This window comes from Haliotis rubra, unplaced genomic scaffold, assembly GCF_003918875.1.
Source record: "Haliotis rubra isolate DU_JTF1 unplaced genomic scaffold, ASM391887v1 Scf538, whole genome shotgun sequence".
Taxonomy (NCBI): domain Eukaryota; kingdom Metazoa; phylum Mollusca; class Gastropoda; order Lepetellida; family Haliotidae; genus Haliotis; species Haliotis rubra.
In genome coordinates, this window is record NW_025767233.1 from 537,446 (window position 1) to 557,764 (window position 20,319).

Here is a 20,319-nt window from a genome sequence, read left to right on the forward strand (position 1 = left end):
CCACTAAGCAAACATTCTCTTTCATTAACTAACACCGTCACGGTATGTTGACCACGCGATGTCGACACTCCGGGTTTTTTGTTTTGTCGACGGTTAGGAACATCCTATTTTTCATTTGTTGACAGATCGGGCTGACACCGACTGTATTTGTCGCTCGTCCCGCTGATTTGAGATAGTCCGCTGGGTACAGGTGTGTATGACTTGTGTATGACACTATATTTCCGGGATAAGAACTGACAGGAATCCATGGGCGAACAGTTAGCTTCTAATACGGCTGCTTTCACAGGCCTCCCTTATGTCAACAACATCTCTAGTCATCGTTTGAGTGTACTCAACAAGAACCATTTCGTAAACAATATACAATAAACTATAACTGTTCAATCAGACACAATGTGTATAATCTAAGTTGAAATATCCCTCAGCTAGACACACAGTCTTTAGTAATCTGCAAAATAGCAGCTAGTCCGCCAGACGCCAAACGGAAACAGCCTTGAACGACAAAAACATAACCAGGATGTTCTTTAGAGCGACACGACGCTATCACATTATGACACCAGTTTACTCGATTACAGTCGTATCTAAGCTTGTATACACCATTGTGTACAGCATTCATTTGCTTGCATATACCAGCCGAGACGGGCGTTAAGGCGGACACACCTCGCTGCCCCGCATATTGTAACAAAGGTTATAAAAGATCTCTACATTTCACACAAGAGAAGCTGATCGCACGACAGGCAGTGCGGAGGAGTTCGACTGGTAGGTACTGTTGTGAGTTTGTTATAAATGTCAGATGTAGACTGGTCAATGTTCATAACTCTACATGCATCTGTAGTGCTGTGTGTACATAGTATTTTGTCCACTCGGAACCCATTATTTAAACTATCAACGCCCAGAGCATGTAGGTAGTAGCCTACCTTCCATTGTTTCTCGCAGTTTTCAATACTTTCAAATAGAGCAATGCAAGGGATTGCATTCCGATCCGTCGTCGGACGCCTGGTTCACATGACCAAGAGGTAAACTATGTGAGATGACTCCACGCCCTGTTACATGGATAACTGTAAACATTCAGTAATACGTGAGATGACCCCACGCCCAGCTACATGGATAACTGTAAACATTCAGTAATACGTGGGATGACTCCACGCCCAGCTACATGATATGGATAACTGTAAACATTCAGTAATATGTGGTATGGGTCCACGTCCTGCTACATGGATAACTGTAAACATTCAGTAATACGTAGGATGACTCCACGCCCTGCTACATGGATAACTGTAAACATGACCAGTAATACGTGGTATGGGTCCACGCCCTGTAAACATTCAGTAATACGAAGGATGACTCCACGCCCTGCTACATGGATAACTGCAAACATTCAGTAATGCGTGGGATGACTCCACGTCCAGCTACATGGATAACTGTAAACATTCAGTAATACGAAGGATGACTCCACGCCCAGCCACATGGATAACTGTAAACATTCAGTAATACGTGGAATGACTCCACGTCCAGCTACATGGATAACTGTAAACATTCAGTAATACGTGGGATGACTCCTCGCCCAGCTACATGGATAACTGTAAACAATCAGCAACACGTGGGATGACTCCACGCCCAGCTACATGGATAACTGTAAACAATCAGTAATACGTGGGATGACTCCACGCCCTGCTACATGGATAACTGCAAACATTCATTAATACGTGGGATGACTCCACGTCCAGCTACATGGATAACTGTAAACATTCAGTAATACGAAGGATGACTCCACGCCCAGCTACATGGATAACTGTAAACATTCAGTAATACGTATAATGACTCCACGTCCAGCTACATGGATAACTGTAAACATTCAGTAATACGTGGGATGACTCTACGCCCAGCTACATGGATAACTGTAAACATTCAGTAATACGTGGGATGACTCCACGTCCTGCTACATGGATAACTGTAAACAATCAGTAATACGTAGGATGACTCCACGCCCAGCTACATGGATAACTGTAAACATTCAGTAATTTGTGGGATGACTCCACGCCCTGCTACATGGATAACTGTAAACATTCAGTATTACGATGGATGACTCCACGTCCTGCTACATGGATAACTGTAAACAATCAGTAATACGTAGGATGACTCCACGCCCTGCTACATGGATAACTGTAAACATTCAGTAATACGTAGGATGACTCCACGTCCTGCTACATGGATAACTGTAAACATACAGTAATACGTGGGATGACTCCACGTCCTGCTACATGGATAACTGTAAACATGGCCAGTAATACGTGGTATGGGTCCACGCCCTGCTACATGGATAACTGTTAACATTCAGTAATACCTGGGATGACTCCACGCCCAGCTACATGGATAACTGTAAACATTCAGTAATACGTATGATGACTCCACGTCCTGCTACATGGATAACTGTAAACATTCAGTAATACGTTGGATGACTCCACGCCCTGCTACATGGATGACTGTAAACATTCAGTGATACGTGGGATGATTCCACGTCCTGCATCATGGATGACTGTAAACATTCAGTAATACGTGGGATGATTCCACGCCCTGCTACATGGATAACTGTAAACATTCAGTAATACGAAGGATGACTCCACGCCCAGCCAAATGGATGACTGTTAACATTCAGTAATACGTGGGATGACTCCACGCCCAGCTACATGGATAACTGTAAACATTCAGTAATACGTGGGATGACTCCACGTCCTGCTACATGGATAACTGTAAACAATCAGTAATACGTAGGATGACTCCACGCCCAGCTACATGGATAACTGTAAACATTCAGTAATACGTGGGATGACTCCACGCCCTGCTACATGGATAACTGTAAACATTCAGTGTTACGGTGGATGACTCCACGTCCAGCTACATGGATAACTGTAAACAATCAGTAATACGTAGGATGACTCCACGCCCTGCTACATGGATAACTGTAAACGTTCAGTAATACGTAGGATGACTCCACGTCCTGCTACATGGATAACTGTAAACATTCAGTAATACGTGGGATGACTCCACGCCTTGCTACATGGATAACTGTAAAAATTCAGTAATACGTAGGATGACTCCACGCCCTGCTACATGGATAACTGTAAACATTCAGTAATACGTGGGATGATTCCACGTTCTGCTACATGGATAACTGTAAACATTCAGTAATACGAAGGATGACTCCACGCCCAGCCACATGGATAACTGTAAACATTCAGTAATACGTGGGATGACTCCACGTCCTGCTACATGGATAACTGTAAACATTTAGTAATACGTGGGATGACTCCACGCCCTGCTACATGGATAACTGTAAACATTCAGTAATACGTGGGATCACTCCACGCCCAGCTCCATGGATAACTGTAAACATTCAGTAATACGTGGGATGACTCCACGCCAAGCTCGATGGATAACTGTAAACATTCAGTAATACGTGGGATGACTCCACGCCCAGCTCCATGGATAACTGTAAACATTCAGTAATACGAAGGATGACTCCACGCCCTGCTACATGGATAACTGTAAACATTCAGTAATACGAAGGATGACTCCACGCCCAGCCACATGGATAACTGTAAACATTCAGTAATACGTAGGATGACTCCACGCCCTGCTACATGGATAACTGTAAACATTCAGTAATACGAAGGATGACTCCACGTCCTGCTACATGGATAACTGTAAACATTCAGTAATACGAAGGATGACTCCACCCCAGCCACATGGATAACTGTAAACATTCAGTAATATGTGGGATGACTCAAACATTCAGTAATGGCGTGGAATGACTCCACGTCCTGCTACATGGATAACTGTAAACATTCAGTAATACGTGGGATGACTCCACGCCCTGCTACATGGATAACTGTAAACATTCAGTAATACGTGGGATCACTCCACGCCCAGCTCCATGGATAACTGTAAACATTCAGTAATACGTGGGATGACTCCACGCCAAGCTCGATGGATAACTGTAAACATTCAGTAATACGTGGGATGACTCCACGCCCAGCTCCATGGATAACTGTAAACATTCAGTAATACGAAGGATGACTCCACGCCCTGATACATGGATGACTGTAAACATTCAGTAATACGAAGGATGACTCCACGCCCAGCCACATGGATAACTGTAAACATTCAGTAATACGTAGGATGACTCCACGCCCTGCTACATGGATAACTGTAAACATTCAGTAATACGTGGAATGACTCCACGTCCAGCCACATGGATAACTGTAAACATTCAGTAATACGAAGGATGACTCCACGCCCAGCCACATGGATAACTGTAAACAATCAGTAATATGTGGTATGGGTCCACGCCCTGCTACATGGATAACTGTAATCATTCAGTAATACGAAGGATGACTCCACGCCCAGCCACAGGGATAACTGTAAACATTCAGTAATACGTATGATGACTCCACGTCCTGCAACATGGATAACTGTAAACATTCAGTAATACGTTGGATGACTCCACGCCCAGCCACATGGATAACTGTAAACAATCAGTAATACGTGGAATGACTCCACGCCCTGCTACATGCATAACTGTAAACATTCAGTAATACGTGGGATGACTCTACGCCCAGCTACATGGATGACTGTAAACATTCAGTAATACGTGGGATGACTCCACGTCCTGCTACATGGATAACTGTAAACAATCAGTAATACGTAGGATGACTCCACGCCCAGCTACATGGATAACTGTAAACATTCAGTAATACGTGGGATGACTTCACGCCCTGCTACATGGATAACTGTAAACATTCAGTGTTACGGTGGATGACTCCACGTCCAGCTACATGGATAACTGTAAACAATCAGTAATACGTAGGATGACTCCACGCCTTGCTACATGGATAACTGTAAACGTTCAGTAATACGTAGGATGACTCCACGTACTGCTACAAGGATAACTGTAAACATTCAGTAATACGTGGGATGACTCCACGCCTTGCTACATGGATAACTGTAAAAATTCAGTAATACGTAGGATGACTCCACGCCCTGCTACATGGATAACTGTAAACATTCAGTAATACGTGGGATGATTCCACGTTCTGCTACATGGATAACTGTAAACATTCAGTAATACGAAGGATGACTCCACGCCCAGCCACATGGATAACTGTAAACATTCAGTACACGTGGGATGACTCCACGTCCTGCTACATGGATAACTGTAAACATTTAGTAATACGTGTAATGACTCCACGCCCTGCTACATGGATAACTGTAAACATTCAGTAATACGTGGGATCACTCCACGCCCAGCTACATGGATAACTGTAAACATTCAGTAATACGTGGGATGACTCCACGCCAAGCTCGATGGATAACTGTAAACATTCAGTCAATACGAAGGATGACTCCACGCCCAGCTCCATGGATAACTGTAAACATTCAGTAATACGAAGGATGACTCCACGCCCTGCTACATGGATAACTGTAAACATTCAGTAATACGAAGGATGACTCCACGCCCAGCCACATGGATAACTGTAAACATTCAGTAATACGTAGGATGACTCCACGCCCTGCTACATGGATAACTGTAAACATTCAGTAATACGAAGGATGACTCCACGTCCTGCTACATGGATAGCTGTAAACATTCAATAATACGAAGGATGACTCCACGCCCAGCCACATGGATAACTGTAAACATTCAGTAATACGTGTGGGATGACTGTAAACATTCATTAATATGTGGAATGACTCCACGTCCTGCTACATGGATAACTGTAAACAATCAGTAATACGTAGGATGACTCCACGCCCTGCTACATGGATAACTGTAAACATTCAGTAATACGTGGGATGACTCCACGCCCAGCTACATGGATAACTGTAAACATTCAGTAATACGTGGGATGACTCCACGCCCTGCTACATGGATAACTGTAAACATTCAGTAATACGTGGGATGACTCCACGCCCTGCTACATGGATAACTGTAAACATTCAGTAATACGATGGATGACTCCACGCCCAGCTACATGGATAACTGTAAACATTCAGTAATACGTGGGATGACTCCACGTCCTGCTACATGGATAACTGTAAACATTCAGTAATACGAAGGATGACTCCACGCCCTGCTACATGGATAACTGTAAACATTCAGTAATACGTGGGATGACTCCACGTCCTGCTACATGGATAACTGTAAACATTCAGTAATACGTGGGATGACTCCACGTCCAGCTACATGGATAACTGTAAACATTCAGTAATAAGAAGGATGACTCCACGCCCAGCCAAATGGATGACTGTTAACATTCAGTAATACGTGGGATGACTCCACGCCCAGCTACATGGATAACTGTAAACATTCAGTAATACGTGGTTTGCCTCCACGCCCTGCTACATGGATAACTGTAAACATTTATTAATACGTGGGATGACTCCACGCCCTGCTACATGGATAACTGTAAACATTCAGTAATACGTGGAATGACTCCACGTCCAGCCACATGGATAACTGTAAACATTCAGTAATACGAAGGATGACTCCACGCCCAGCCACATGGATAACTGTAAACAATCAGTAATACGTGGGATGACTCCACGCCCAGCTACATGGATAACTGTAAACATTCAGTAATACGTGGGATCACTCCACGCCCAGGTACATGGATAACTGTAAACATTCAGTAATACGTGGGATGACTCCACGCCCTGCTACATGGATAACTGTAAAAAATCAGTAATACGTAGGATGACTCCACGCCCTGCTACATGGATAACTGTAATCATTCAATAATACGAAGGATGACTCCACGCCCAGCCACAGGGATAACTGTAAACATGGCCAGTAATACGTGGTATGGGTCCACACCCTGCTACATGGATAACTGTAATCATTCAGTAATACGAAGGATGACTCCTCGCCCAGCCACAGGGATAACTGTAAACATTCAGTAATACGTATGATGACTCCACGTCCTGCTACATGGATAACTGTAAACATTCAGTAATACGAAGGATGACTCCACGCCCTGCCACATGGATAACTGTAAACATTCAGTAATACGTGGGATGACTCCACGCCCTGCTACATGGATAACTGTAAACATTCAGTAATACGTGGGATGACTCCACGCCCAGCTACATGGATAACTGTAAACATTCAGTAATACGAAGGATGACTCCACGCCTTGCTACATGGATAACTGTAAAAATTCAGTAATACGTAGGATGACTCCACGCCCTGCTACATGGATAACTGTAAACATGGCCAGTAATACGTGGTATGGGTCCACGCCCTGCTACATGGATAACTGTAAACATTCAGTAATACGAAGGATGACTCCACGCCCAGCTACATGGATAACTGTAAACATTCAGTAATACGTTGGATGACTCCACGCCCTGCTACATGGATAACTGTAAATATTCAGTGATACGTGGGATGATTCCACGTCCTGCATCATGGATGACTGTAAACATTCAGTAATACGTGGGATGATTCAACGTCCTGCTACATGGATAACTGTAAACATTCAGCAATACGAAGGATGACTCCACGCCCAGCCAAATGGATGACTGTTAACAATCAGTAATACGTGGGATGACTCCACGTCCTGCTACATGGGATAACTGTAAACATTTATTAATACGTGGAATGACTCCACGTCCAGCCACATGGATAACTGTAAACATTCAGTAATACGAAGGATGACTCCACGCCCAGCCACATGGATATCTGTAAACAATCAGTAATACGTGGGATGACTCCACGCCCAGCTACATGGATAACTGTAAACATTAAGTAATACGTGGATCACTCCACGCCCAGCTACATGGATAACTGTAAACATTCAGTTATTCGTGGGAATGACTCCACGCCCTGCTACATGGATAACTGTAAACATTCAGTAATACGTTGGGTGACTCCACGCCCTGCTACATGGATAACTGTGAACAATCAGTAATACGTAGGATGTCTCCACGCCCAGCTACATGGATAACTGTGAACATTCAGTAATACGTGGGATGACTCCACGCCCAGCTACATGATTAACTGAGAACATTCAGTAATACGTAGGATGACTCCACGCCCTGCTACATGGATAACTGTAAACTTGGCCAGTAATACGTGGTATGGGTCCACGCCCTGCTACATGGATAACTTCAAACAACATTCAGTAATATGTAGGATGACTCCACGCCCAGCTACATGGATAACTGTAAACATGACCAGTAATACGTAGGATGACTCCACGTCCTGCTACATGGATAACTGTAAACATTCAGTAATACGTGGGATGACTCCACGCCCTGCTACAGGAATAACTGTAAACAATCAGTAATACGTGGGATGACTCCACGCCCTGCTACAATGATGCATGTAGACATTGAGTAATACGTGGGATGACTCCCCGCCCAGCTACATGGATAACTGTAAACATTCAGTAATACGTGGGATGACTCCACGCCCAGCTACATGGATAACTGTAAACATTCAGTAATATGTAGGATGACTCCACGCCCAGCTACATGGATAACTGTAATCATTTAGTAATACGTGGATGACTCCACGCCCAGCTACATGGATAACTGTAAACATTCAGTATTACGATGGATGACTCCATCCCCAGCTGCATGGATAACTGTAAACAATCTGTAATACTCAGGATGACTCCACGCCCTGCTACATGGATAACTGTAAACAATCAGTAAAACGTGGAATGACTCCACGCCCTGCTACATGGATAACTGTAAACATTCAGTAATACGTTGGGTGACTCCACGCCCAGCTACATGGATAACTGTAAACATTCAGTAATACGTAGGATGACTCCACGCCCAGCTACATTGATAACTGTGAACATTCAGTAATACGTAGGATGACTCCATGCCCTGCTACATGGATAACTGTAATCATTCAGTACTACGTTGGATGACTCCACGTCCTGCTACATGGATAACTGTCAACATTCAGTAATACGTAGGATGACTCCACGTCCTGCTACATGGAAAACTGTAAACATTCAGTAATACGTGGGATGACCCCACGCCCTGCTACATGGATAACTGTAAACATTCAGTAATACGTGGGATGACTCCACGCCCTGCTACATGGATAACTGTAAACATTCAGTAATATGTAGGATGACTCCACGTCCTGCTACATGGATAACTAAACATTCAGTAATTCTTTGGATGACTCCACGCCCAGCTACAGAGATAACTGTAAACATTCAGTAATACGTGGGATGACTCTACGCCCAGCTGCATGGATAACTGTAAATATTCAGTAATACGTAGGATGACCCCACGCCCAGCTACATGGATAACTGTAAACATTCAGTAATACGTGGGATGACTCCACGCCCAGCTACATAGATAACTGTAAACATTCAGTAATACGAAGGATGACTCCACGCCCTGCTACATGGATAACTGTAAATAATCAGTAAAACGTGGAATGACTCCACGCCCTGCTACATGGATAACTGTAAACATTCAGTAATACGTTGGGTGACTCCACGCCCAGCTACATGGATAACTGTAAACATTCAGTAATACGTAGGATGACTCCACGCCCAGCTACATTGATAACTGTGAACATTCAGTAATACGTAGGATGACTCCATGCCCTGCTACATGGATAACTGTAATCATTCAGTACTACGTTGGATGACTCCACGTCCTGCTACATGGATAACTGTCAACATTCAGTAATACGTAGGATGACTCCACGTCCTGCTACATGGATAACTGTAAACATTCAGTAATACGTGGGATGACCCCACGCCCAGCTACATGGATAACTGTAAACATTCAGTAATACGTGGGATGACTCCACGCCCTGCTACATGGATAACTGTAAACATTCAGTAATATGTAGGATGACTCCACGTCCTGCTACATGGATAACTAAACATTCAGTAATTCTTTTGGATGACTCCACGCCCAGCTACAGAGATAACTGTAAACATTCAGTAATACGTGGGATGACTCTACGCCCAGCTGCATGGATAACTGTAAATATTCAGTAATACGTGGATGACCCCACGCCCAGCTACATGGATAACTGTAAACATTCAGTAATACGTTGGATGACTCCACGCCCAGCTACATGTATAACTGTAAACATTCAGTAATACCATTGGTGACTCCACGCCCTGCTACATGGATAACTGTAAACATGGCCAGTAATACGTGGTATGGGTCCACGCCCTGCTACATGGATAACTGTAAACATTCAGTAATACGAAGGATGACTCCACGCCCAGCTACATGGATAACTGTAAACATTCAGTAATACGTTGGATGACTCCACGCCCTGCTACATGGATAACTGTAAATATTCAGTGATACGTGGGATGATTCCACGTCCTGCATCATGGATGACTGTAAACATTCAGTAATACGTGGGATGATTCCACGTCCTGCTACATGGATAACTGTAAACATTCAGCAATACGAAGGATGACTCCACGCCCAGCCAAATGGATGACTGTTAACAATCAGTAATACGTGGGATGACTCCACGTCCTGCTACATGGATAACTGTAAACATTTAGTAATACGTGGGATGACTCCACGTCCAGCCACATGGATAACTGTAAACATTCAGTAATACGAAGGATGACTCCACGCCCAGCCACATGGATATCTGTAAACAATCAGTAATACGTGGGATGACTCCACGCCCAGCTACATGGATAACTGTAAACATTAAGTAATACGTGGGATCACTCCACGCCCAGCTACATGGATAACTGTAAACATTCAGTTATTCGTGGAATGACTCCACGCCCTGCTACATGGATAACTGTAAACATTCAGTAATACGTGGGTGACTCCACGCCCTGCTACATGGATAACTGTGAACAATCAGTAATACGTAGGATGTCTCCACGCCCAGCTACATGGATAACTGTGAACATTCAGTAATACGTGGGATGACTCCACGCCCAGCTACATGATTAACTGAGAACATTCAGTAATACGTAGGATGACTCCACGCCCCTGCTACATGGATAACTGTAAACTTGGCCAGTAATACGTGGTATGGGTCCACGCCCTGCTACATGGATAACTGTAAACATTCAGTAATACGTGGGATCACTCCACGCCCAGGTACATGGATAACTGTAAACATTCAGTAATACGTGGGATGACTCCACGCCCTGCTACATGGATAACTGTAAAAAATCAGTAATACGTAGGATGACTCCACGCCCTGCTACATGGATAACTGTAATCATTCAATAATACGAAGGATGACTCCACGCCCAGCCACAGGGATAACTGTAAACATGGCCAGTAATACGTGGTATGGGTCCACACCCTGCTACATGGATAACTGTAATCATTCAGTAATACGAAGGATGACTCCCTCGCCCAGCCACAGGGATAACTGTAAACATTCAGTAATACGTATGATGACTCCACGTCCTGCTACATGGATAACTGTAAACATTCAGTAATACGAAGGATGACTCCACGCCCTGCCACATGGATAACTGTAAACATTCAGTAATACGTGGGATGACTCCACGCCCTGCTACATGGATAACTGTAAACATTCAGTAATACGTGGGATGACTCCACGCTCAGCTACATGGATAACTGTAAACATTCAGTAATACGAAGGATGACTCCACGCCTTGCTACATGGATAACTGTAAAAATTCAGTAATACGTAGGATGACTCCACGCCCTGCTACATGGATAACTGTAAACATGGCCAGTAATACGTGGTATGGGTCCACGCCCTGCTACATGGATAACTGTAAACATTCAGTAATACGAAGGATGACTCCACGCCCAGCTACATGGATAACTGTAAACATTCAGTAATACGTTGGATGACTCCACGCCCTGCTACATGGATAACTGTAAATATTCAGTGATACGTGGGATGATTCCACGTCCTGCATCATGGATGACTGTAAACATTCAGTAATACGTGGGATGATTCCACGTCCTGCTACATGGATAACTGTAAACATTCAGCAATACGAAGGATGACTCCACGCCCAGCCAAATGGATGACTGTTAACAATCAGTAATACGTGGGATGACTCCACGTCCTGCTACATGGATAACTGTAAACATTTAGTAATACGTGGAATGACTCCACGTCCAGCCACATGGATAACTGTAAACATTCAGTAATACGAAGGATGACTCCACGCCCAGCCACATGGATATCTGTAAACAATCAGTAATACGTGGGATGACTCCACGCCCAGCTACATGGATAACTGTAAACATTAAGTAATACGTGGGATCACTCCACGCCCAGCTACATGGATAACTGTAAACATTCAGTTATTCGTGGAATGACTCCACGCCCTGCTACATGGATAACTGTAAACATTCAGTAATACGTTGGGTGACTCCACGCCCTGCTACATGGATAACTGTGAACAATCAGTAATACGTAGGATGTCTCCACGCCCAGCTACATGGATAACTGTGAACATTCAGTAATACGTGGGATGACTCCACGCCCAGCTACATGATTAACTGAGAACATTCAGTAATACGTAGGATGACTCCACGCCCTGCTACATGGATAACTGTAAACTTGGCCAGTAATACGTGGTATGGGTCCACGCCCTGCTACATGGATAACTGTAAACATTCAGTAATATGTAGGATGACTCCACGCCCAGCTACATGGATAACTGTAAACATGACCAGTAATACGTATGATGACTCCACGTCCTGCTACATGGATAACTGTAAACATTCAGTAATACGTGGGATGACTCCACGCCCTGCTACAGGAATAACTGTAAACAATCAGTAATACGTGGGATGACTCCACGCCCTGCTACAATGATGCATGTAGACATTGAGTAATACGTGGGATGACTCCCCGCCCAGCTACATGGATAACTGTAAACATTCAGTAATACGTGGGATGACTCCACGCCCAGCTACATGGATAACTGTAAACATTCAGTAATATGTAGGATGACTCCACGCCCAGCTACATGGATAACTGTAATCATTTAGTAATACGTGGGATGACTCCACGCCCAGCTACATGGATAACTGTAAACATTCAGTATTACGATGGATGACTCCATCCCCAGCTGCATGGATAACTGTAAACAATCTGTAATACTCAGGATGACTCCACGCCCTGCTACATGGATAACTGTAAACAATCAGTAAAACGTGGAATGACTCCACGCCCTGCTACATGGATAACTGTAAACATTCAGTAATACGTTGGGTGACTCCACGCCCAGCTACATGGATAACTGTAAACATTCAGTAATACGTAGGATGACTCCACGCCCAGCTACATTGATAACTGTGAACATTCAGTAATACGTAGGATGACTCCATGCCCTGCTACATGGATAACTGTAATCATTCAGTACTACGTTGGATGACTCCACGTCCTGCTACATGGATAACTGTCAACATTCAGTAATACGTAGGATGACTCCACGTCCTGCTACATGGAAAACTGTAAACATTCAGTAATACGTGGGATGACCCCACGCCCAGCTACATGGATAACTGTAAACATTCAGTAATACGTGGGATGACTCCACGCCCTGCTACATGGATAACTGTAAACATTCAGTAATATGTAGGATGACTCCACGTCCTGCTACATGGATAACTAAACATTCAGTAATTCTTTGGATGACTCCACGCCCAGCTACAGAGATAACTGTAAACATTCAGTAATACGTGGGATGACTCTACGCCCAGCTGCATGGATAACTGTAAATATTCAGTAATACGTGGGATGACCCCACGCCCAGCTACATGGATAACTGTAAACATTCAGTAATACGTTGGATGACTCCACGCCCAGCTACATGTATAACTGTAAACATTCAGTAATACGAAGGATGACTCCACGCCCTGCTACATGGATAACTGTAAACAATCAGTAAAACGTGGAATGACTCCACGCCCTGCTACATGGATAACTGTAAACATTCAGTAATACGTTGGATGACTCCACGCCCAGCTACATGGATAACTGTAAACATTCAGTAATACGTAGGATGACTCCACGCCCAGCTACATTGATAACTGTGAACATTCAGTAATACGTAGGATGACTCCATGCCCTGCTACATGGATAACTGTAATCATTCAGTACTACGTTGGATGACTCCACGTCCTGCTACATGGATAACTGTCAGCATTCAGTAATACGTAGGATGACTCCACGTCCTGCTACATGGAAAACTGTAAACATTCAGTAATACGTGGGATGACCCCGCCCAGCTACATGGATAACTGTAAACATTCAGTAATACGTGGGATGACTCCACGCCCTGCTACATGGATAACTGTAAACATTCAGTAATATGTAGGATGACTCCACGTCCTGCTACATGGATAACTAAACATTCAGTAATTCTTTGGATGACTCCACGCCCAGCTACAGAGATAACTGTAAACATTGGATAACTGTAAATATTCAGTAATACGTGGGATGACTCCACGCCCAGCTACATGGATAACTGTAAACATTCAGTAATACGTTGGATGACTCCACGCCCAGCTACATGTATAACTGTAAACATTCAGTAATACCATTGGTGACTCCACGCCCTGCTACATGGATAACTGTAAACATGGCCAGTAATACGTGGTATGGGTCCACGCCCTGCTACATGGATAACTGTAAACATTCAGTAATACGAAGGATGACTCCACGCCCAGCTACATGGATAACTGTAAACATTCAGTAATACGTTGGATGACTCCACGCCCTGCTACATGGATAACTGTAAACATTCAGTAATACGTGGGATGATTCCACGTCCTGCTACATGGATGACTGTAAACATTCAGTAATACGTAGGATGACTCCACGTCCTGCTACATGGATAACTGTAAACATTCAGTAATACGAAGGATGACTCCACGCCCAGCTACATGGATAACTGTAAACAATCAGTAATACGTGGGATGACTCCACGTCCTGCTACATGGATAACTGTAAACATTCAGTAATACGAAGGATGACTCCACGCCCAGCTACATGGATAACTGTAAACATTCAGTAATACGTGGGATGACTCCACGCCCAGCTACATGGATAACTGTAAACATTCAGTAATACGTGGGATGACTCCACGCCCAGCTACATGGATAACTGTAAACATTCAGTAATACGTGGGATGACTCCACGCCCAGCTACATGGATAACTGTAAACATTCAGTAATACGTGGTATGACTCCACGCCCTGCTACATGGATAACTGTAAACATTCAGTAATACGTTGGGTGACTCCACGCCCTGCTACATGGATAACTGTGAACAATCAGTAATACGTAGGATGTCTCCACGCCCAGCTACATGGATAACTGTGAACATTCAGTAATACGTGGGATGACTCCACGCCCAGCTACGTGATTAACTGAGAACATTCAGTAATACGTAGGATGACTCCACGCCCTGCTACATGGATAACTGTAAACTTGGCCAGTAATACGTGGTATGGGTCCACGCCCTGCTACATGGATAACTGTAAACATTCAGTAATATGTAGGATGACTCCACGCCCAGCTACATGGATAACTGTAAACATGACCAGTAATACGTATGATGACTCCACGTCCTGCTACATGGATAACTGTAAACATTCAGTAATACGTGGGATGACTCCACGCCCTGCTACAGGAATAACTGTAAACAATCAGTAATACGTGGGATGACTCCACGCCCTGCTACAATGATGCATGTAGACATTGAGTAATTCAGTAATACGTGGGATGACTCCCCGCCCAGCTACATGGATAACTGTAAACATTCAGTAATATGTAGGATGACTCCACGCCCAGCTACATGGATAACTGTAATCATTTAGTAATACGTGGGATGACTCCACGCCCAGCTACATGGATAACTGTAAACATTCAGTATTACGATGGATGACTCCATCCCCAGCTGCATGGATAACTGTAAACAATCTGTAATACTCAGGATGACTCCACGCCCTGCTACATGGATAACTGTAAACAATCAGTAAAACGTGGAATGACTCCACGCCCTGCTACATGGATAACTGTAAACATTCAGTAATACGTTGGGTGACTCCACGCCCAGCTACATGGATAACTGTAAACATTCAGTAATACGTAGGATGACTCCACGCCCAGCTACATTGATAACTGTGAACATTCAGTAATACGTAGGATGACTCCATGCCCTGCTACATGGATAACTGTAATCATTCAGTACTACGTTGGATGACTCCACGTCCTGCTACATGGATAACTGTCAACATTCAGTAATACGTAGGATGACTCCACGTCCTGCTACATGGAAAACTGTAAAAATTCAGTAATACGTGGGATGACCCCACGCCCAGCTACATGGATAACTGTAAACATTCAGTAATACGTGGGATGACTCCACGCCCTGCTACATGGATAACTGTAAACATTCAGTAATATGTAGGATGACTCCACGTCCTGCTACATGGATAACTAAACATTCAGTAATTCTTTGGATGACTCCACGCCCAGCTACATAGATAACTGTAAACATTCAGTAATACGTGGGATGACTCTACGCCCAGCTACATGGATAACTGTAAATATTCAGTAATACGTGGGATGACCCCACGCCCAGCTACATGGATAACTGTAAACATTCAGTAATACGTTGGATGACTCCACGCCCAGCTACATGTATAACTGTAAACATTCAGTAATACCATTGGTGACTCCACGTCCTGCTACATGGATAACTAAACATTCAGTAATACGTAGGATGACTCCACGCCCAGCTACATGGATAACTGTGAACATTCAGTAATACGTAGGATGACTCCACACCCAGCTACATGATTAACTGTGAACATTCAGTAATACGTAGGATGACTCCACGCCCAGCTACATGGATAACTGTAAACATTCAGTAATACGTGGGATGATTCCACGTCCTGCTACATGGATAACTGTAAACATTCAGTAATACGTAGGATGACCCCACGCCCTGCTACATGGATAACTGTAAACATTCAATAATACGTGGTATGGGTCCCCGTCCTGCTACATGGATAACTGTAAACATTCAGTAATACGTGGAAAGACTCCACGTCCAGCCACATGGATAACTGTAAACATTCAATAATACGAAGGATGACTCCACGCCCAGCAACATGGATAACTGTAAACATTCAGTAATACGTGGGATGACCCCTCGCCCAGCTACACGGATAACTGTAAACATTCAGTAATACGTGGGATGACTCCACGCCCAGCTACATGGATATCTGTAAACATTCAGTAATACGTGGTATGAGTCCACGTCCTGCTACATGGATAACTGTAAACATTCAGTAATACGAAGGTTGACTCCACGCCCTGCTACATGGATAACTGTAAACATGGCCAGTAATACGTGGTATGGGTCCACGCCCTGCTACATGGATAACTGTAAACATTCAGTAATACGAAGGATGACTCCACGCTCTGCTACATGGATAACTGTAAACATTCAGTAATACGTAGGATGACTCCACGCCCAGCTACAGGAATGACTGTAAACAATCAGTAATACGTGGGATGACTCCACGCCCTGCTACATTGATGCATGTATACATTCAGTAATACCTGGGATGACTCCACGCCCAGCTACATGGATAACTGTAAACATTCAGTAATACGTATGATGACTCCACGCCCAGCTACATGGATAACTGTAAACATGACTCAGTAATACGTACATTCATGACTCTCCACGCCCAGCTACATGGATAACTGTAAACATTCAGTAATACGAAGGATGACTCTACGCCCTGCTACATGGATAACTGTAAAGAATCAGTAAAACGTGGAATGACTCCACGCCCTGCTACATGGATAACTGTAAACAATCAGTAATACGTTGGGTGACTCCACGCCCTGCTACATGGATAACTGTAATCATTCAGTTATACGTTGAATGACTCCACGCCCAGCTACATGGATAACTGTAAACATTCAGTAATACGTGGGATGATTCCACTTCCTGCTACATGGATAACTGTAAACATTCAGTAATACGTGGGATGACTCCACGTCCTGCTACATGGATAACTAAACATTCAGTAATACGTAGGATGACCCCACGCCCAGCTACATGGATAACTGTGAACATTCAGTAATACGTAGGATGACTCCACGCCCAGCTACATGGATAACTGTAAACATTCAGTAATACGTAGAATGACTCCACGCCCAGCTACATGGATAACTGTAAACATTCAGTAATACGTTGGATGACTCCACGCCGAGCTACATGGATAACTGTAAACATTCAGTAATACGTAGGATGACTCCACGTCCTGCTACATGGATAACTGTAAACATCGCCAGTAATACGTGGTATGGGTCCACGCCCTGCTACATGGATAACTGTAAACATTCAGTAATACGTGGGATGACTCCACGCCCAGCTACATTGATAACTGTAAACATTCAGTAATACGTGGGATGACTCCACGCCCAGCTACATGGATAACTGGAAACATTCAGTAATACGTAGGATGACTCCACGCCCTGCTACATGGATAACTGTAAACATTCAGTAGGATGTAACGATTGTCAGTTTAGATTGTCACCCTTTTACGGAATATCCTGTTACATATTCCGTTTTCTGACAAACATACATATATAACTGTATTTCTGTCCGATCGTCAAGGGCCTGGTTCTGGTTGTAGTTAGTCGGCCTTGCGGTTGTAAGTCCGTCAATTGCTTCACCGACACTCATAGAATATGTGATCCGTATACATGGTGTGTGTGTCCTGACATGTAATCTCACCGGAAGGCTTTCAACCATCTCTCGTGTGTGGTTCCGCCATGCGGTGTGTCAGATTCACAAGTAGGACTACAGTATCTGTCGCCCTACTCTTGTCCCATTGTCCCATATCATTAAAGGCAGCAAGGAAATCATGGTGATGGTATATAACCCTCCATTATTTGAAAGCTAGTGTCCGGTGTACCCACAGACGATTCACTGGAAACAGCACTGCCCTGCCGATTACTAGGGTATGGCTTTTATGTTGACGATCTTGCCTTCTTTAAAATTTATCCATTTATTCCAGTTTACATCCTTGCGGTATTCAACAAGAACAAAACCCATTTCACCATGTCTGACATCACTCCAGCTTACGAGGTAATGGCGTTCTTGTGTTGCTGATTGTATATACGGTTCAATGCTACAGGATATTATGGAAAGGCTGAATGTATAGCGTGCGTCGTCTTTAGGTGGAGATGTGTTAAAATTTTGCAAAGGACCCAAATACTATGCAGAATCAAATCGAAGTTGCGAATTATATTGCTGCAGGTTGTTCCTTAGTCAGGTCAGAATGGTTCAAGTTGTTCCTTGAGTCTCTATGAGAGTTAAAAGTTAGAGTTTTGACATATATATCCTACTTCATAACATACCTTTCTTGTTGTAGCTATAGTTTCTTGATAAGAAGACATCTGGCAAGTTGATCTGACAGCCGATCACTTCCTGCTGTCTTGTAGTTAGGAGATAAACATACTGTGTTGGAAGATCACAGGTATATAACGCGTTCGGTTTTAAATCAAATTGAGAGCTATTATAATTTCTTTATATACCTCTGATTTTCCCACACAGTGCGTTTATCTCCATTCTACCATAACCACGTTATTAAGATGTTACAAAAGTAGATACTGTGTTGGAAAATCAGAATAACCACGTTATATACCTCTGAATGACTTTAATTAGCCAACCACAATCCAGTATTTACTAAAGTCATGGGAGAATTATACATGCGTTCGTGTGTAGTGTGCGTGTCGTGCCTTTATTTCCACCAATGTCAAAACCATTGTGTATTGTTTTGTAAGGAGGTATATGTTTCCATGGTGTGTTTCACAGGTCAATGAGGGTTATATGGAGCCTGATGAACTGATGTCCCTGAAGCCGGGGGACACATTCCAAGTGAGACGTGGCAGTAAAGACGATATCATCAGCGTGGACAAGGCATACACCACCAGCGACACGACGCATCAGGTTGGTGACATCCTCGTCTGCTCCTCCATAGCAACAGGTGCACTGTGAGCAGCATCTCTTGTGGTACTTGTGTGAAGGCAGGCTGATTGAGTGTCTGTGTGACCGCTTTAGTGTACACTACGAATAGATTCTAGATTCTACGACGGAGAATGTGATTCTATGCTCGACTGTGGTTAGGAATGTAGCCTGACATGTATCATTCATCACCAGTTCATACCGGTGACTAAACGGACAATAGCACCGTGAAGTGTCGTTAACATGCGATTCCGTAACATTGTACCTGGGAGTAGATGCCTAAAGTTTGAATATAG

General features: G+C 43.7%; 1 protein-coding gene across 1 annotated transcript in view; it reads left to right on the top strand.

Moving 5' to 3' along the window:
- Positions 1–844: 844 nt before the first annotated feature.
- LOC124253295 (FYVE, RhoGEF and PH domain-containing protein 1-like) overlaps positions 845–20,319 on the top strand; it is a 40,374-nt gene continuing 20,899 nt past the window's right edge. The window contains exons 1-3 of the mRNA XM_046687040.1: positions 845–898; positions 19,074–19,144; positions 19,874–20,008. Of these exons, the coding sequence (XP_046542996.1) occupies positions 19,118–19,144; positions 19,874–20,008 (162 nt within the window). The 5' untranslated portion in view covers positions 845–898; positions 19,074–19,117. The remainder of the gene's footprint in view (positions 899–19,073; positions 19,145–19,873; positions 20,009–20,319) is intronic.